The sequence below is a fragment of the Apodemus sylvaticus genome, chromosome X (assembly GCF_947179515.1).
Source record: "Apodemus sylvaticus chromosome X, mApoSyl1.1, whole genome shotgun sequence".
Lineage (NCBI taxonomy): Eukaryota > Metazoa > Chordata > Mammalia > Rodentia > Muridae > Apodemus > Apodemus sylvaticus.
The window spans coordinates 91,467,509-91,488,505 of NC_067495.1; the positions used below are offsets into that span (position 1 = coordinate 91,467,509).

The following is a 20,997-nucleotide window of genomic DNA, read 5'->3' on the forward strand; positions in this document are numbered from 1 at the left end:
TGCATTTTTTGAGACAGGGTCTCATTTTCCTAATATTTACCACATAGGATAGGCTGGTTGGTCAGAGTCACAGGTATCTACCTGTCTCTCCTTCCTCACCATGGTAATTTCAAGCATATGCCTCCATCCTCGGATTTTTAATGTGAATTCTGAGATTGAACTCAGGTCATTTATGCTTGTAAAGCAATCCCTATATTGAGCTTTTGTCTAATTCCATAAATATATTTTCTGGCAAAATATTCTGTGCCTGTTTTCCCAACATGTAGGAAGCAGAGGCAGAAGGATTACTTGGACTATATAATGAGCTTCTATCTAAAAATAAAACAGGCCCAGCTCAAACACTGTAATTAGTTTACAGGTGTCAAGATGTTTTCAGCATTGACTAAACTGGAACATTTTTGTTTTCTAAACAGTTTAATTTTAGTTATAAATAATCAACAAATATATGAAAAAATGTCCAGTATCATTAGCCATAGGGAAATACATATCACTACTAAAAGATACTGTCTCATCAAAGTTGGAATGGCTATTATCAACCCTTCCCACCCACAAATCAATTGCTAGTGTGACTAATGGGGACTAGTTTTGCTCATTTGTTTGAAAGTCTTTAACAATCTATCTATCCATCTATCTATCTATCTATTTATTTGTATGAGGTGTGAATGTATACATGTGGGCATTACATGCCATAGCTCACATGTGGAGGTCAGAGGACAGTTAGAGGAGTAAGTTCTCTCAGTTCTCTCCTTCCATCATGTGGATCTGAGGTGTAAACTCAGGTTTTCAGGCTTTGCAGGAAATACTTTATATGTCCTCTTGCCAACCCTTTTGGAATTTTTACAATTAACCTTTTATAGTTATACAAAATAAGGCCTTTGGTTATGGTCTTACTATATCACTGTACCATTGCTCTCTTATTTTTATTTTCTCCATCACTGGTGATTTCATGTCACATCCACATGCATATATGTGCATGTAGAGAGTTCTACCCAAATTCGACATATTAGAGAAACAGAATATTTTGCCTTCTTCCTCAAATTAACTCTCTTTTCCTCTGATTTCACACCTTTGTCCCCTTCATAAGCTTCATTTTAATTTCATTTCATACATATAAATGACATCTAATATGCGTGTATATATGTACATACACATCACACACCACACCACACTACACCATACCTATATCTTTGTGCCTGGGTCTTTCCATGAAGCCTTAGTTCTCTTGAAATGTGCTCTGTAGACCTAGCTGGCCTTAAACTTTTGCCAATTTTCCTGCCTCTGCCTCTCCAGTGTCTGGATTACAGGCATATGCTATTGTGGCTGGCCAATATATTTATATTTAATTCTAGATTCCTCATAGAAGCAAAAACAAGGCAGTTCTCTTATTCTGACTTATTCCATTCATCATGATTGCTAATTCATCCATTTTCAAATGATATAATTTTTCTTCTTTATGGGTGAGTAAAACTCCATTGTGCATATTTGCCACATTTTCTTTATCAATTGACTTTGATTGATATCTTGGTTCCATATTTTAAAATATGTAAAATTTATTTTATGTATGTGTTTTCCTACATATGTGTATATACCACATGCATGCAGTGCCTGCAGAGGCCAGAAGAGGGCAGAAGATCCCTAGAATTGGAGTTAACAAACAGCTGTTAACTTCCATATGGGTAGCCCCTGGGTGTCTCTATAGCCCCTTAGTTACATATTTTTGCTATTGTGAATAGTGCAGCAATAAACATGTATGTACAAGTATGTCTCTGATACCTGATTTAACTTCCTTCAAGTATATACCCATGAGTGGTATCTATGGCACGGAGTCAGATCTATTTTTAAAAGGCAAAAAAAGGAACTCTTTATTATTGATGGGAATTTAAATTAGTACAGCCATTATGAAGAGCATATAGAATCCTCCACTCCCTCCCCCCGAAAAAAACCTAAAAATAGAGCTACCATATGATGTAGTGTTCTGGGTTCACATGGAAAGCAAATGAGGTCAACAGAGCAAAGTGCTCCTTGTATTCCTTTCCTTACTGTGGCACTTAGAGTGTACATTTGGTAAGGTAGGATCAGCTGAGGTACTTGTCTATAAATGACCGCATAAAAAGGACATTTTAAATATGTAAAATGGAATATGTTCAGTATAAAGAAGAATGAAGTCTTATTGCAGCAAATTGGATGGAACTAGAAGACATTAAGGATGAATAAAAGGAGCCAGACACAAAGACTAATATCACATGTAGTTGTTAAAAAATTGTCTGTGTTGATATGGAGTATTAATATCAATTGAAAGAATATATTAGGGGAATACAGGGAAGTAGAACTATTGCAATAATCAACAATGCAGTGAAAAATGCAAGCTGTGTTAAGCTGTTGCATTGAACGATGACATTAAATCCAGTTAATATTATATATATATATATATATACATATATATATAATGTTAATAAAAATAAAAGGTTAAAAATAAAAATTTAAGAAATTTTGGGCAGGGGGTGTAGCTTAGTTGGTACAGTTCTTACTTAGTATGCACAAAGCTCTGAGTTCAAATCCCAGAACCCCTTAAAATTGGACATTATGACAAATACCTGTAAATCTAGCATTTGGGAAGTGGAGACAGTGGATCAGCAGTTTAAGGTCATTTTCAGCTGCATAGCAGGTTTGAAGCCAGTCTGGGCTACATGAGTGTCTGTATTTGTACACACACACACACACACACACACACACCTACACACCTTCATGTTTCGTGGCAGTATCTTGTTGTATGGTTCTGAATAAGCCATGCTGTGCTAGCAAGTATGAGTTGTAAGACTAAAATACAGGTAGAAAAATTGAGAAAATACATGGAACAAGTGAATAAGGAAATACTTACCAACAAGTTTATCCAGTGGAGAAGATTCTTTTAAGATTGTTGATATAAATTATCTGGTTACTCATTTCCTTCCTTCCTTCCTTCCTTCCTTCCTTCCTTCCTTCCTTCCTTCCTTCCTTCCTTCCTTCCTTCCTTCCTTCTTTCTTCTGATACAGTGTCTCCGTTAGGGTTTTTATTGCTGTTACTAAAGCATACTTGGGAGGAAAGGGTTTATTTTATATTACAATGTGTAGTCAGGGAACTCCAGAGCTGATGCACAAGCCATAGAGGCTCCCGGCTCCTCATGGTTTGCACAGCCTACTTTCTCATGTACCACGGGATCACCTACCCAGGGGTGGCCCCACTCACAATTGGCCTAGGCCCTGGAATATCAGTCAACAAAATGCCCTCCAGATTGGCCTACAGGAAAATCCTATTGAGTCAGCTCTCAGTAAACATTCTTTCTTCCCAGATGACTCTCCCTTGTGTCATGCTGGTATGAAAACTAGCCAGCACAGATAGTTTCTCTCTATTTGGCCCTGCCTGGCCTAGTGCTGTCTGTGTAGACCAGGCTGGTTCTGAACTCAGAGTTCCCACTTATTTCTACTTCTGTTTCCTGGCTGTTGGGAGGATTGTTGGGAGGTGTTTGCCACTCTGCCTGGATGGCTGCCCATTTTCATACCTTCTATAACTTCTTTTTATAGTTCTCTCACATTGTAAAATAAGAGTCTAAAGGTTTAGACTTGGATTATTATTATTACCTTTTGTTTAAAATTAGCTCTTACTTTCCATTTTGATACTGAATTGAAAAATGAAAAATTCTTCCTTTATTTCAGGGAATGCAGCCCCACCTCCAGGCTTTGTTGGAGCTGTATAAATTCTTTGCTCCCACTTTGATTTCTGTATCTTTGCCTGTAAGGAAAAAGGTAAGGGATTGCTGAGGGGGAAGCCAGTCCTAGAAAGATGGAAGACATTTTTGTTTATTTTGTTTGCTTTGGGAAAGGGATGCAGTCTGGTAGCTCAGGCCAGCCTCTAACTCATCTTCCTTCCTTGGCTTCCCAGATTCTGGGACCACAACCTTGGCAAAATGCACGGTTTTTCATGAAGATAAAGATTTGATTTAAAACATTAAATGGATTCATAAGAATATAAATATTTCATAATCAATATGCATTCAGACAATAATTTTGGACTCAATTGCTCTGATTCATGAGTATCTAATCCTCTTTTCTTTACCAAAATTTATAGATCTTTTTCAATAATTCAAAAAATCTGTGGACTTCAGCTCTCCTTGCTGTGAAGCTAAGGAACCAAGGAGCTTTTCCAGAACCTGTAAAGCTTCCATTAGGTCCAACTATGGGCCGCTCTCTAAAAAGAGTAAGTAATCTAAAGTACCAAAGGACTTGCGTACCATTAGTGCCAAATAGTAACCATTCAGATTTTGATAATCTAGTATTCTATGCAAACCACATATTATATTTTGATAATCTAGTATTCTATGCAAACCACATATCTCATTAGGTGTAACATCTTAACAACTGATTTTACATATCTATTTACTTCTTATCTATTTATTTTTGAGATTGTATTTTTCTAAAATACAGCCTGGATGGCCTGAAACTTGCTATGTTGACTAGGCTTGGCTTCTGCCTCTTGGATGTTGGGATTAAGAGTGTACCACCATTTCTGACTGTTGGGACAAAAGAGTGTACCGCCATTTCTGACTCACTTTTACCCTTTTTAGATTTGTCTTTTTGGTGCATTGACAAATTATTGTATTATCTTTTCTCCTTTAGAAATGGAATTCTCACTCAGTTATACCAGCGCTAAATTCTGCTAACAAAGAATATGGAGAAAAGAAGATGAGCCTGTTAGATTTTCTCAGCAGTGATAAATCACTTCCACTAGAACAGCTTCAAAATTTTCCTCAACTTTTAGAGAACATTCATTGCTTAGAGGTATGTGACTGGAGCAGGTGCTAAGTTGGGTTTTCTGTTTGATCTGGAGAGCCTCTTTTTCTCAGTACTTGGGCTGAACTTAGCCTTACACATGATAGGAAACTACTCCACACTGAGCCTTATCTCAGGCCCCATACCCTTTATTTTGGTTGTATCTTTCCTATATACTGTATACTTCTTGCTGAAACGTACGTACATTTCCTATACTAACTGGTAACTTGTTCCGTCTGTACAGCTACCTTCTCAGATGAGCTCAGTGCTGAATAGTTCTCTGCTACTTCACTATATTAATTGTGTCAAAGATGAATCAATCTTACTGAGGCTATCTTATTGGTTGAGTCAAACATTACAAGAAGGTAAGAACTGACGCTCTAAAGCATTAGGTAAATTAGAGTCAAAGAAGAGAGTAAACAGATTTCTTATTCTAAATTACAAATTCTAGAATTTCGTGTTATCATTTTAAGACAATAAAAAAGGAGTGGTATTAAGTAAACACTGCTACATGAGCATCAAAATTTACCAGATGATTGGTCTTAATCTCAGAATTCTTCTTTGTATTCTTAGAAACTGGCAAGAATGATTAGATTAATGTTAAGCCAACTGAGAGAAAGTCAGTTGACAAGACTATCACCTTTTTATTGTATAATAGACTTGATTCTTTGTGGTGACCAGCATGGTCGTGTGGACCAGATCAAGTCCTGCCTTTAATAACACATTTGTTATTAGCAATGTTTTTTTTAAAGGAAGTGACAGTAGAGAAGCTTTCATGTGTACCCTAGTAAATTTTTAATTTCTAAGTTCCCACTTTTTGTAGCTTATATTCAACTACCCCTATCCATTTTCAACCATGTATTTATTGTCACTTGGATTTCTGTGACATGAAACTAATATTATTCATTGTAAGTGAACTTTTCCAGTGTTTTTCCCGTAAGCTTTCCCGTGTTACCATGTTTGCTGATTATCACTTCGAAATCTCTGTTGAAATCTACAGTCTCACTTAGCCGAGTTATTCGAATCTTACAACTTTTCAATTTGTCATTTTTTTGGTCACCTCAGAGTAGTAATACATATATTCTGTATCATTGTTATTATTGTCTGACCAGATGCTTATATTTATGTTTTCTTCTCTAGAATGTATGTGGTATAATATGAATAATTATGAACAAAAAAATGAATTTGTAAACTTTCTGGACCTGGTCGTCAGGGTGCAGTGCTTCTTACAAGTAAGATTCTATTTTGTTTCTAGTGATTCCATCATTCTTAAGATTTATTTGGGTGTTGATTGCAGTATTTTCTTAAGTATCTGACATTCTTCTTTTTTTTGGAGATATGGTCTTATGCATCACACACATCCACCTGATATTTTGCAGTGTTGGGGATCAAACCAAGGGCCTTGTGCATACTAAGTACGCAGTCTTCCAACTTCTCCATACCCTAAGCTCTGATACCAGGTGTCATCAATTTTTATTTTTATTTACTAATTTTCCTTATTCTTGACATGTTTTAAAAATAGTGTTTGCCCAAATTGAAATTTAGAGAGCCAAGTTGGACTGATGTTTATATTTAAAGAAGGAATAAGTTTAAATTTTTAAATACAATGGAAAGTTCTATAGTTGTAAGAAAAGAAATGATTTGATGCATTAAATTAATTGAATTATCCAGGACTACAAATTTTATAGGGTTACTACTTGTGTTCTTTTTGGGGAGGTTGGGACAAGTGCTGGCAATCCACCCAAGGGCCTGTGCATGCTAGGTGAGCCCATATTCTTCCACTGCTCCATATCCTCAGCTCCTAGCTTGTGCTCTTTTGGGTTAATTAATTATAATTAATTAATCCTTTTCAGGGCCTTATTAGCCCAGACTGGCCTTGAAGTTAGTAAGTAGCCGAGAATGAGTCTGAATACCTAATCTGATCCTCCTAGCCCCACACCTTGAATGCTGGGATTACAGGTGTGCATGACCACATCCAGTTCAGGTGATTCTGGATGTGAGGTAAGCACCCTGACTGAGCAGCTCCAGCCCATGACTTTATGTTCTTAATAGCTACAAATGGTTCGGAGGCTGACATATGTCCTAGCAGGTATATTTTTTTTTGTCCTGGATATGTCTGAGTTGTGTTTGAAGCTGGATAACATTGTCTAGATGCCCTCATGCATCTGAAACAACTGTAGCACAAAATAAAATGGTTGTTAGAGACTTTGTGATTCTATACAAGGTTTTATGATCATCGTGTATTTCAGGAGGGATTTTACTCCTGTGAGGCATTCCTGTATAAAAGTCTGCCTCTCTGGGATGGCTTTTCTTGTCGGCCACAGTTCCTTCAGCTTCTGGCCTGGATTCCATTCTGTAGCTTCTCTGGTATGTACCATGAAAACTTCTCAGTTACTTTTCTTCTGCTGTGATTTAACACCATGACTGAGACAGCTTAGAGTTGATGTTGTTTCACAGTTCCAGAGCAGTAGAATCCACAACAGTAGGCACGCATCTAAGGGCTTGCATTGTAAGGCATCAGAGAGTGCATTAATAATGGCACTAGGCTCTGAAGCCTTAAAGCCCACCTTCACTGTTATACTTACTTCAGCAAGGCGAAGATTTCTAAACCTACTTGAATAGTGCCACCATTTGGGGACCAAGCGTTCAAGCATCAGCTTATGGGGGACATTTTTATTGAAACCACCACAATTTGAACTTATTTGAGTCAATGTAATAGAAGATTAAAGATTTTTCAATACTTTTATTTTCTATTTCCTAGAGGTGAAGCCCCTTCTTTTTGATCATCTAGCACCTCTCTTCTTTACATCAACCATTTATTTCAAGGTAAAAAACAAAACAAAACATATCTGACTCATACTCAGGAAAAAACATACTTCTGTTAACTGTTTAAATCATGTTACATAATTCCAAATTGGAATTCTGGCAGTGATTTCTATTTTCTTCTCATTTGTAATTTTGTAACAAGTTGTGTGTGTATGTGTGTGTGTGTGTGTGTGTGTGTGTGTGTGTGCGTGCGCGTGCACCCATTTGTTCACATGCACCATAATGCATGTCATGGTATGGAATTTTATCTGCCCTCCTTTCCTTCCTTCCTTTCCTATTCCTCCTCCTCTTCCTCCCTTTCACAAGGGTTTGCTAGGTATTATAGCATAGACTTCCCTAGGACTCGTTCCATAGACAAGGCTGGAGTAGCAGCAGTCCTTTTGGCCCTCACTTTTCTGGCGTTGATAGTACAGGTATGTCTTACCTTACCTAGCCAGTGCTTTGACTTTGTAATTATACTGTATTATGGAATTTAAAATGCATAAAACTTTCTGGTTTGAAAGCTTGATCACACATTTTTTCCTGAACTTTTTATGCTAGTAAGCAGCAAATGATATCATAAGAAAACATGTCAAATGCATATGAACAATGAGCAAACCCACTGGTATATACTCAACTATACTTGGAGTTTTATGTTTATGCTTTTGTGCCTGGATTAAATGCACTATTATTAACTCCCCATCACCAATAATGCATCAGTATCACATTAAAGAAGTAGCAGCCCTTCCTTCTGGAGTCATTTAACTACTGGCAAGGATGTGCTACTTTCCGAAACTTTTAACAGAATTTTAGAAGGGGTTAAGCCACTGATTCCAACTGACCCTAATTGACCCAGAAAATAAAACAGAACTACAAATATTATTATTTATGTGAACTGATATCCATAAGTGTTGTGTTCAATATTTATGGTGGATGTTCATTTTAGAAGGTTGTTTTCAACTTGCATATTTGCTGTTTTAAACAAATAATACACATGCATTATTCTGGGTCAGGGGCATGTAAAAATACATAATTTAATATGACAGCTATGTGCTAGCTTAGGTTTGAAAAGCTGATTCCATGGAAACTCCAAGGGAAGCAGAGTCAGTTGTTACATTGTTCTCATAAAGGCTGGTTAAACACACAGGCCGCATACACAGTGGCTAGCAGTCTTAAGAGACCTCAAGCTATAGTATTAACTCTAGCTGTGAAATCCAGTCAAAGTTCTAGTCTCTTAGAATGTAAAGATGGTTTTATCATAATGCATTGCCAGAGTTTTGAACATAATGCTTATATTAGCATATTTCATAAATATACTAATTACCACTTTTTGAGAGTTTTTGGGAGTTCAGCTTGTGGGGTTGAAACAGGGTCCAACTATGTAGCCCAGGTTTCCCTGGAACTCAGGATAATCTTTAACCTGAAACTGTCTTCTTGCCTTAGTTTTCCAGGCACTAGGATTAGGGATGCGAGCTACTTTTCACAACCATGGGAGTGTAATAGTGACCAAAGCCAACAAAATTCCTTGAGCCACTTTCCTTTTGAATCCCTGTTTTTCTTTGAAAGCAGTGATGAGAGAATACTTCTTTTATAAATGTTTTGCTTCTTACATGACTCACTGTTGGCTACATTTACAGGAAAAATAGGTTGTTCTGGTTAGTATTTCTCATAATTCATTGCATATCACTTTATTGCCTATTATTCAAATGAAAATCCCAGCTATTAAATTTTCAGCGACTCTATTTTGAACAAAAAAATTCTTTTGCAATTTTCTCCTAAACTTCTAGTTGAGTTTTTTTTCAAAATTTTCACCCATGCCAGCAGTTTACAGAGCTGCTTATCTGTGGACATCCAGGAGAACTGGAGGTGCTTGTTATTTGTGTAGATTGGGGTGGTTGATAGTTAGCAGTTGTTTTTGATTCAACCTACTATGCATTACCCAATCATTTGTCCATATATCTACTTGTTACTGAGAGTGGAGGAAGGAGGGAAGGAGGAAAGGAAACAGAAAATGAGTCAAGAATCAAGAGCAGTTTTTAATTTTCAGGCCCCAAATGAGACTCAGTGAAAATAGTTAAGGAATTGTAAATGAGGCCCTGGGAAGGCAGAGTAAAATGTCTGAGAACTCAGAGATTAGAAATGTTTCTTTTCCAGAGTTACAGAAAATGAATCGTTATAACCAGCAAAAAAGGAAGTAGCTTGTACTTCTTCCACAGAGAAAAAAGGTAGAAACCTCTTACTGGTAGCAACTTGAGATGATCTCTGAGAGGTCAGTAGGGATGAATTTGTCTTTGAGGTAGTCTTCTGCTGCCCAGGCTGGCATCAAACTTGCTATGTACTACTCTTTTATCTCAACTCTGCCTCCTGAGGGCTGCCATTATAGATTTATGCCACCATGCATGGCCAAGAATGATGGTTTATTTGATGATCTAAAGGATGTTATAAAGAAGTGTGGTTAACAGAAAGCTCTGTTCCTAGGCTAAGCTAGAAGTCTTGTTGAGGTATGTCCTAGAAAAAAAATTGGTACCATAAGCATGCACTTGCATTCATCTATGCTTTGGAGACTAAACATGTTGGAGGAGCAGTTGTTTGAATTCTAAGTGTGGCACCGCCAACTTCACGGTCCAGTCTGTTTCTAGTCTCTCTTAGGTCTAACTACTACTTGCTTTGGATGATTTTGTTTTGTTTTGGCTTCCCTCTTCAGTGTAGTGCTCTTCAGAGTCTGAAAGAATTACTGCAGAATTGGCTATTCTGGCTCACTACGGATGCCCATGAGCAACCCAAGACAGACAGTCCTCTGTGAGTGAATCCTGTGGCCGGCCACAGAAATGTTCTATATAAAAATGTTTGCATATGGAATCTAATATTATGGCATGCAATTTAATTATTTTATGTAAACACTTAGAAATTTTCTGGAAATGTTTTAGTTATTCTTCATATTTCATTCCCATAATCCTGAAAGAAAAGTAAATTTTCCAAGTAACGGTTTAGATAAACCAGAAAGCCAACCCTTTTGAGTTACTAGGTAATATAGTAAAAAAAAGGAATATTGAACCTATACTGCAGCTTTGACTTCTATTTACTTTATATAATGCATTTTTATATATTGACTCAATTTTAACGGTGGTTTTTATTTCTGAGGTGTATTTTGGTTACACACATTAATTTATTGTGGCTTTGGAGTTAAAAATGAATTTCAATTTCCATTAAATGTATGCTTTCAAGGAATTGCATAATCAAGTTATTTGATTCTTTTTGCCTATTTGTATTCTCTTATATTCTGCCAGCCACAGCATTCATTAGTGCTTTAAAATTTCAAATTATAAAAAATGGTAAGCATAATCAAAGGTAGAGATAAGAGTAACCATCCCCGAAAAGAGGTGGAAAGATTGTAAAAGCTAGAGGTCTGTGTAACTTTAACTTTTTAACCGTTGAGTTTTTTTTTAAAGACTTATTTGTTATATGTAAGCACACTGTAACTGTCTTGAGACATTCCAGAAGAGGGCATCAGATCTCATTATGGATGGTTGTGAGCCATCATGTGGTTGCTGGGATTTGAACTCAGGACCTTTGAAAGAGCAGTCAGTGCTCTTAACCTCTGAGCCATCTTTCCAGCCCCTTAACCCTTTTTTTAATGATGTGTTTTTAAACACTTTAACCTCCCTTTTAGCCCACCAACCACTAAAGTTAGTGAAGAAGAAAGGATATGGGGAAATGGACCTGTTTAGAAAGGGTCTTTGGAGCAGTTCCCTTGTGTGTTGTCTGGAAATTGGCATTTTGGTTTATAGGTTAGTAACAGAGGCTGCTCAATCCACTCGCACTTAACAGATATTCCAGCAGTCTAGTTTGGTAAAGTCTGGATAGGAAACACAAATCAGTAGTGGTGGCACTACTAGCAGAGACAGCCAGGCTTCAGCCTTAGCATGAGTCACCAGGGGGGACCAGACCCTGAGGGACACCAGGAAAATTTTTCTGCTGTGTCTCTCTCAGCAGAGAAGGAAGCAAAGATCAGAGAAGATGTGAGACTCACAAATGTTGTATAGCTAGCTCTATAAGCAAGCTTAGCTCAGTCTCCATCAGTGTCTGTTGAGTCCTATTTATACTCTCTAAACATCATGTGTCTTCACAGGTCTTGTCTCAGCATGTGTCTTACCTTAGTACATGTCTTGTGATAGCATATGTCTTGTCTTAGTACTGTGCATCTGTTTTAGTTGACATCAGTCTGCCAATCAGTCCAAGTCTGTGGAAGCAGCAAGAAACTGTAGTACACCACCAGAATTTTTTCATGTGTTCTCTCTATGGAGTCCCGACAAATGTAGCTCAAGTACACAATGTAATGTGTGTTGTTAGTAAAGAGTCCTTCATCACATGTCCTTTCATGTGTTTGTAGCAAAACATCCTCTTTCCTGTGTCTGTTTCAGTGAAATGTTCCTTCTTGAGTGTGCCTTAGTCTTTTACCTGTGTCTACTTTAACAAAACATTCCTTCACGTGTTTGCCCCAGGAAAACACCATCCAACCAACTTTCCAAAGAACCCTTAGGTTTCCACTTGAGGTCTGGGTAGGCTGGATATCACAGGAACCCTGAACTCATGCACTGCATAAGACCTGCACAAGAGCAAGCTGGTCAACATGCTGGCAGACCAGAAGACTCCACCCCTGAGAAGGCTGACCATCCTTCAGTGGATAAGCCTCAGAAATACATGGATAGCACAAAATTTGGACTTGATGGCTTATTAAAATGGAAAAAAAGGAACATGAAGTTGAGGGGGCATAGGAAGGTAGGAGGAGTTAAAGGGAGGAGTTGGAGTGAATATGATCAAAATATATTGTATGAAATTCCCATGGAATTAAAAAAATACTTTTAAGGGGCTGGAGAGATGGCTCAGTGGTTAAGAACACTGACTGCTCTTCCAAAGGTCCTGAGTTTGAATCCCAGCAACCACATGGTGGCTCGCAACCATCCACAATGAGTTCTGATGCCTGGAGCAAGCAGAGGTCCTAAGTTTAATTCCCAGCAATCCCATGACAGCTCACAACCATTTGTACAGCTACGATGTACTTATATACATAAAATAAATAAATAAATCTTTAAAAAATACTTTTAAAATTATGAATAGACAATGAAAGTAATTCTAAAGATAGAAACACACACACACAGGGAAACGGAGTACAGGTTACCAACCCCTAGTATCCTAGTATATTACATTTTTGTTGCAACAACAAAAGTACTTGGAAGGAAGGGTTTACTTTGGCTCACAGTTGAGAGCATATGGTTCATTCTGGTGGGGAACGGATGGTTGCAGGACCATGAGGCAGCTCTTCACATTCTATTAACATTCAGGAAACAGAACAAGTCATGCTTGTGCTCGGGACCCCAACCCATGGAATAGTACCAACTACATTTCATGTGAGTGGTCCCACACTTCAGTTAACCTAATCTTACTGATCTCTCACAGAAATGACTATAGGTTGGGTTCCATGCTGATTCTATATCCTATCAAGTTAAGAACTGAGATTATCCACTACACTTACATATTTGTCATCTAGTTTCAATAGTTATTGACTCAATGGCTTTTCTTTTTAAGAACTTTATTTTGCCGGGCAGTGGTGGCGCATTTCTTTAATCCCAGCACTTGGGAGGCAGAGGCAGGCAGATTTCTGAGTTCGAGGCCAGCCTGGTCTACAGAGTGAGTTCCAGGACAGCCAGGGCCACACAAAGAAACCCTGTCTCGAAAAAAACAAAAACAAAACAAAAAGAACTTTTATTAGTTTTTTTTTTGCTCTTTTTAGTTTATTGCATGAAGGAGTTACATTAGTTCAAGTTAAAAGCGGACCCCAAATGATTACATTATACAAGTTGTGAGGTTTGTAAACTTATGACAAGGGACAGAAGGGAAATACTCATTGCAAGGAAATCCTCACTTATACTTCAGAGAGCCATAAGCACTTAAAACCCATGAACCTTCAGCTGATCGTCCTTAGCCAGTCCAATCTCTAGCAGGAACTGGCATATGTTCTTGCGCTGGTCACCCTGGAGCTGAATTACTTCTCCATATTCTGGATGCTCAATCACAGTACCATTGCAGGCAAATTTCTTCTTAAATGCTTTCACTAGTTTCTTTTTATCGTAATCATCAGCGATCCCTTGGACAGTTGTAAGGGTCTTCCTGCCGTTTCTCTGTTGAATTCTTATATGGATATAATCCTCGGTGCCAGCAGGAAGCAGGTCATCACCCTTACTTGCATCAGCAAAGGGGTCGAAAGAGTGGAGGTTCTGGATAGAGGACATAGCGATACGATTCCTTTTCCTCAGTAGAAATGGCCTGCGGAAGGTGGCTGCGGCCTGCGGAAGGTGGCTGCGGCCTGCGGAAGGTGGCTGCAGGAGAAGGCGAGCGGGCGGGAGGGAGGGTGGCAGGGGATCCGACGGAGCCTCAGGAAGCTAGGGAGCTCGAGGGGGAGAGCAGCTGAGTCCTCGGTGGTGGCTCAGTGACTGGGTCCTATTTTAATTACTTTTTGATAAGTGTATATGTATAATGTGTCCCGGTGAGTGCAGGTGCCCTTGGAGGCTGAAGGAGCTGTTGGGTCCCCAGGAGCTAAAGTTTGCTGATGATTGTGAGCTAACCATTGGAATCGGAACTTAGAATCCCTGGAAGAGCAGCATTCTCTCAACTGTTGAACCACCTCTCTAGCCCCAAACTGCTCTTCAGGGTTTACTTTTCTCCTTGGATTATTCCTAGGAATAATTCTTAGGAAACCTAGATCCCATCACAGCTGTTAAAATAGTACCATTATGATATACAAAGTTAACACTTTCTAAAATTTTGTAGAGCTTATTATTAGTCTGGCAGTGTGTTTATCCATGTTCCAGATACACAAGGTGCCGTGCTGAGTGGGAGGTCAGAGGACAGTGCTGTCCATGGCTTCTGCAGATGGAACTCATGTTGTCAGGCTTACATGGCAGATGCTTTACCCTCCTAGCCATCTCTTCAGTCCCACATAGATCATTTTCATTTGATTTCTGTTTCTGAGGCAGGGTGCATGTATCTGTAGTGACCCTCAAACATAGCATTTGAACACTTGACCTTCCTTAAGTGCCTTCCAAGTGCTAAAAGTGAGTTGCTCTAAATGGTCCCTTAGAAGATAAGAGTGCTGGGCCCTGATGGTGCATGCCTTTAATCCCAACTTTTGGGAGGCAGAAGCAGGAAGATCTGTTGAGTTCTGCATTGTAGTAGTGAGTTCCAGGACAGCCAGAGCTATGTAGTGAGGCCATATCTCAGAAAAGAAGAAGAGAAGGAAGAAGAAGAGGAAGATGAAAACAACTACCTCCAAGAGTAGTACTATGGTTAATCACTGTACTTTTATTTTTTTAATAAAGTAAATTGTACATTGAAGAACTTACAGTTTTTGAATTCCCTACCCATCTATTGCTTTATTGTGCCTACCTTTAACTTGCAAGCTGAGCACTTTTACTGGTGTCTATCTAAGTATTATGATTTCTTATTGCAGGGAGACAACTTTGGGTGGATCCATGAATTCTGTGTCTCAACTGATAGAGTATATAGGCTGGCTGTCCATGGTTGCACTGCGCTTGGAGAGCAGCAGTACATTATTGCTGCACTTTATTCTGGACTTCTATGAGAAGGTAGTACACAAATCATATATTTATAACAGCTAGTTACCTTATTAGTCTGATTCATATCTCATGTATAATCATTAAGGTATGTTACGATCTTACCAAGTAGTTAAAATAACCATATTTTGAAATGAATGGTTTATTTTTACCTGAGTAACTGACTTTAATAGAGCAAGGGTTGTTTCATCTGAACAATTGACTTTGATAGAACAGGTATAGAAGAAAATCTGGTTGCGTTTAGTTCACATGCCACATTACTATATATTGACCTTATAAACAAGCTGGTCCTGGGTAAAAGTCTGTGTCTCGCATCATGTTTTTGTTCATCTATGTTCATTACTGTCCCCTAGCATAATAAAGGAAAATGTTATCTTGTTTCTTCAGATTTATACTCCTCACGTTGAACTGCTTGTTTTTGTTTTTGTTTTTTTCTGGTACCTAGTAATTTTATAATTTTACTCATTTTGTTGTTTTATAGAATTTAATATGGACAAACTCTCACCCACCACAAAGTCTCCAGTATAGTTTTCCTTTCTCCCCAGTTTTCTATTTTCATTCACTAACAACTAGTTGGTTTTTCTTTCTTTTTGAGGTAGGTCTCAAAGTAGCCTAGGGTGGCCACGAATTTGATGTATAACCAAATGTGTTAGGGTTTCTATTGCTATAATAAAACACCACAACCAAAAACAACTTGAGGAGCACGGGCTTACTTCAGTTTACGTGTCGTAATTACAGCCCACCATGAAGGTAATGCTGGGCAGGAAACTCAAAGCAGAGGCCATGGGGATCAGCGCTTACTGCCTTGCTCCTCAGGACTTGCTCAGCCTGCTTTTGTACAGCATCCAAGACCACTATGTCACCACCCACAGGGAGCTGGGCCCTCCCACAATGATCAGGAGCATGCTCCACAGGGTTGCCACTTTGGTGGCACTTTTTACCCATTTGAGGTTCACTATTCCCAAATGCCTCTAGCCTCTATCATATTGATGTAAAGCGATCCTCTCACCTGGTGCACTGGGATTAAAGTCTTGCATCGCCATTCCTAGTTTATATGGTGATGTGGATTGAAACCAGGGCCTTGCTTGTGCTAGGCAAACATTCTGCCTATTGACATGTATCTCCAGCCATTATTATATATTCGCTTACAAAAATGTGTTCCTTTGTTTTTCAGGTTGCCAGTTAACTGATTATGGCAAATAAATATTGGAGAAACTTGGAGAGAAATGCTTCCTTATTCTAACACATTTTTCCAGTGCTATGATGAATTTTAAAATGTGTTTTTATTTTATTTGTATGGTTATTTTACCTGCACTAACATCTATCTGTACATTATATGAATACTTGCTGCCACAGAGGCAAGAAGAGGGCATCAGATCCCCTGGAACTGGAATTATAGATGGTTGTGAGCCATCATGTGGATGACCAGGCAGTGCTCTTAACCTCTGAATCATCTCCCCAGTCCTGTAGTAAAAATAATACTTTTTGAGGCAGGAACTCACTGTAAAACCTTGACTGGTCTTTAACTCATAGAGAATTACCTGCCTCTGCTTCCTAAGTGCTGGGATTAAGTGCACCACTTGGCCTACCTAAATGAAATATCTTCTTTTTAATATATTTAAACTCATCTATTTTAAGTGCTCAATATTCATTGTGTTTAGCAAAGCACACATGACCCCTTCGGGATGACTGAAAAACCACTATGGTCACCCAAGTTGGTTGGTAGTGGCAATACAGACTGTAATCACAATAGAGCTAGAAACTTGCAAGAATAGAAGCCTTCAGGAACTTCAGCTAATACCCCCAAAGATCTTGTGCAAAATTCACTAACTGGCAGCAGGTCAAAATGCCTTATATTTAAAAATAAATAAACCATACAGCAGACATGAACATCCCTCTGGAGATTCAGGTTCGGTAACAATGGGGTTATTATTTCAGTTGGTATGTCCTTTATAGCCACATGTCTGTGTGTGCTAAGAAAATAGTCATGGCATAAGTTTTACATACAGATGAGTTACCATCTTAAAATCTTTTGCATTGGGGCTGGAGAGATGACTCCAAGGTCAAGAGTATTTGCTCTTCTTGCAGATGACCCAAGTTTGCCTCCCAGGACCCAGATGGTTGGTCACAATCATCCTTAACTTCAGTTCTAGAGAATTCTGTCCCTTCTTCAGAACTTTTGCAGGCACTACATACCATCCACATTGTACACATACATAAGTGCAAGCAAACCTTAATACACATAATAATAAAGTAAGTGAATATAAAAGAAATTCTTTTGCCTTATGTAACTTTTTACAATGGGAGCTTTATCTGTTAGCTCAAACATACTCTGTCAATTTAATAATAATCAGGTGTGCATTTATTCCTACCAATACAATTTAGAATGTGATTCTCTTCATTTTGAAATATTCAGTAAAATTTTTCTCTTGTTAATTACTATTTATGTTATTTGTAAATCCACTTGATGAAATAATTTTTAAAAGGCTGACAATGGAAAACGGTGCAGAACTTCTTTATAGTTTGATTATAACCCATGTTTGCAAGTTTGATACAAGAAAGCATTGAATTGATGGTGACTTACTGCCCTCCATCTAAAGGGGATCCCCCAGTAAAACAGAAGTGCTGCACAATCCAGTCATATGCCACATCTGAGTACATAGTAAAGGATTCAGTGTTCAACACAGACATTTGCACAACCATAGCTGCGCTATTCACAATAACCAGAAAGTAGGATAAGCCCAGATGGTCACCAAAAGATGAATGCAAAAAAATTGTTATATACACACAACAGAATAATAGTCAGCATGAAGACATTATATTCATTCTTAAAAAGACAGATCAAAAACAAACATTCCACAATTCCTATTATATGGGTACCCCAGATTTTAAATTACATATAATGTGTATATAATATAGATATATAACAAGGTAGAGTTGTGTGGAGCCTATTAAACTAGAAAAACGGAGTTATAAAAGGGGACAAGGTAGGTAACGAAATATATGTGACATAAAATCAAAAGCAGGGTAGATGTGGAGTAATCAGCCTAAGTAGAGCAGGAGGTGGGGGAGAAGAAGTGAGGAAAGAGAATGAGCTACAATAAAGTAAGAAGACACGCATGAATGTTCATATCCCATTAACTGTGTATGTTAGTTTATTGGCTAGAAGTGTTTTTAAAGGTTGAGAAGGCTAAAGGTTCTCAATAAGCTTTTCTGTATAGAAATAAATGGTAGTTATCAAAACAGTGGTGATAGGATATGCCTGTGGCCCCAGAATTCTAGTTCCTGAGGCAGGAGATTTACAATGAGTTCAAGTCATGGTCTACTTGGGTCACAAATGGCATTCCAGAAGAGCTGAAGCTACGTAGTGAGACCCTGTGTTAGGAAAAAATAAGTAAGCGAAAGATCCCATCACTGGTCATTTACCCCAGTCTAGTTATATAGCATTTTAGTCAACAAACTCATCCTAAATTAGAACGAGTGTGTAACAGGGTAAATGTGGAGAGATTAGTCCTCCAGACTTGGAATAGCTCCAAGAGCAATCTCCAGTTCCATATGAGTCTGAGATTTTCCAGAGAACTTTGGGTGAAGCAGTCTGGTTCAAGCACCAGTTTTGATAGTGACCCGTGTTTGCAATTTGCCTCTGATATGAGAAAACCTTGACCTGAGGGTGACGTACTGGCCTCTATCCAAATGGGACCTTCATTTTAGAGACGTGTGTGTGTGGGGGGGATTCTGATCTTTCAGAGGCTTGTTCTTTTTTTTTTTTAAATTCATACTTATCATTTTAAATTTTTTTTGTTTAGCTCTGTACCCCATTTTTTAAAATAACTTTTTTATCCAATATATAAATGAAATATCTTAATAATGGTCTTAGAAATAATTTTGAGTAAAGGTTGGTATTTGATGAGTTGTATTTTAAACACAGCAATAGCAACCCTTTTTATTTAGGAATTAAGATCGGTTCAAATGTAATGATATACTATTGTTTATCTTATATTGATGATTCTTTGCATAAGCTTTATTGATTAATGGCCAGTAATCAATGTTATATTAACATTCTTTCCAAAAGGTGTGTGACATATATATAAATTATGACCTTCCATTAGTGGTATTGTTTCCTCCTGTGATCTTCCATTCTGCACTTCTAAGCCTGGATGCCACTATCTTGAACCAACTCTGTTACATTATGTACAGGTACATCCCCCATCTCCCTTTAAATGATTTTAGGAATTAGTACTCCATAATTCTCTCTCCATCATTTAATTATAATAAAATAAAATTCCTATCAATTTTCTGATAGGGTCATTGGAAATAAGAAACATGGTTTTGGGGGAATATGACTTTGTAATATCAGGCTATAATAGTTCTGTTACTATTTTTGTTATTTAACATTTTACTGAAGTATCTCATTGTGCACAGTGCTGGTTTTTCTCAACATGTCCATTGCAAAGCATCACATTCCTTGGCTGCATTTGCTCCTGCAAGCCTTTTCTGTTTGACCCTTTCTTGCTAGTCTACTCCCATTCTCCAGTATTGCTTCTGTTTTCTTATCATATGTATATAGAAATGATATTTTCTCTCTATGTAAATTATTAGATCTACAAATGAGAGGAAACATAGTATTTTTCTTTGTGACTGACTGCCATATTTAACTTTGTAAGTGATTTCAAGGTGTGTTATGGAGGTATCTTAAGACACTAAAACTGTAGCTGTGCTATCTTTCAGTTTCCCCTGTAGGGCATATGGAATTAAAGTCTTTGTTATGGATTGCTTTGTTTCGTAATGGCACTGTTGCACTCAGCTTTGTTAATTAAAATTTTCACGTTAAAGAAAAATTAATCATTTGTTGATAACTGTTGAAGTGTATGAATTTTTCTGGTAAAAAGAACATTTTCTGGGAAGCAGGAGGACCTATTGGCTGTGTGACCCTGCAAGCTTTCTTTATGTCTTATGCACTTTGTAGAGCTCGGTCAATGTTAAAATATGTACAAATGAATTAGATAGCAGTTCTCAGATAAGAAAAAGATTATGTTTCTGAATTTTATCATCTGCTCTGCTATACCTTTAAACTAACTTTTTGACATTTGTTTGTTTGTGTGTGTGTGTGTGTGTAATAATACGTGTGGAGGTCAAAGGATGAGTTTCTTTTTTTAAAGAATTATTTATTTATTTATTGCTTATAAAGGAAAACCTTTCATTAGGGCTGGTTTAAAATTTCAGAGGCTTAGACCAGTATCAGCAAGCATGGCAGTCCTCAGGCAGGCAGACATAGTACTGGAGAGGCAGCTGTCTTGTCATCCTCCAACTCAATTTTGATCCTCAATTTAGATCCTCAAGTATCTTCCTTTATTTTTATTTTTTGCAGTACTCAAGGCTGAACTGATACATACCACACAAATGATCTAATGCTGAATTCCACTTGTAAATCCTACTTTAAAAATTCTTTATAGAAAATGTACCACAAAAGTGTAAAATGTTTAACTAGACTACTAGATATTTGTGTTTGTTCATAGTTGCATTTGTTTACAATATACTTGTGTGTGTGTGTGTGTGTGTGTGTGTGTGTGTGTGTGTGTGTGTGCATGATTGTTTCATATAGAGGTCAAAGGTGACTGTCGGGTACCATCCACTATTGCTTTGCACTTTATCTCTTATCTCTAACTGAACCAGAAGCTCACTGACTCCCTGTACCAGCTAAATGGTGAGCTTCAGAGATCTACAGTGCTAGGGTTAGGGATATGTGCTACCAAAT

The 20,997-nt window shown here is 37.9% G+C and overlaps 2 protein-coding genes across 3 annotated transcripts in view; one reads left to right on the forward strand and one right to left on the reverse strand.

Annotated features, from left to right (window-relative positions):
- Cenpi (centromere protein I) overlaps positions 1-20,997 on the forward strand; it is a 57,759-nt gene that overhangs the window by 24,972 nt on the left and 11,790 nt on the right. For both annotated transcript variants that reach the window (XM_052170957.1, XM_052170959.1), the window contains 10 exons: positions 3,694-3,783; positions 4,106-4,234; positions 4,654-4,815; positions 5,051-5,171; positions 5,947-6,038; positions 7,056-7,173; positions 7,568-7,632; positions 10,316-10,410; positions 15,119-15,254; positions 19,315-19,439. In XM_052170957.1, the coding sequence (XP_052026917.1) occupies positions 3,694-3,783; positions 4,106-4,234; positions 4,654-4,815; positions 5,051-5,171; positions 5,947-6,038; positions 7,056-7,173; positions 7,568-7,632; positions 10,316-10,410; positions 15,119-15,254; positions 19,315-19,439 (1,133 nt within the window). The remainder of the gene's footprint in view (positions 1-3,693; positions 3,784-4,105; positions 4,235-4,653; positions 4,816-5,050; positions 5,172-5,946; positions 6,039-7,055; positions 7,174-7,567; positions 7,633-10,315; positions 10,411-15,118; positions 15,255-19,314; positions 19,440-20,997) is intronic.
- LOC127675037 (eukaryotic translation initiation factor 1-like) lies at positions 13,509-13,920 on the reverse strand. The gene has a single exon (XM_052170960.1). The coding sequence runs from the start codon at positions 13,899-13,901 to the stop codon at positions 13,560-13,562; it is 342 nt and encodes a 113-aa protein (XP_052026920.1). The 5' UTR covers positions 13,902-13,920; the 3' UTR covers positions 13,509-13,559.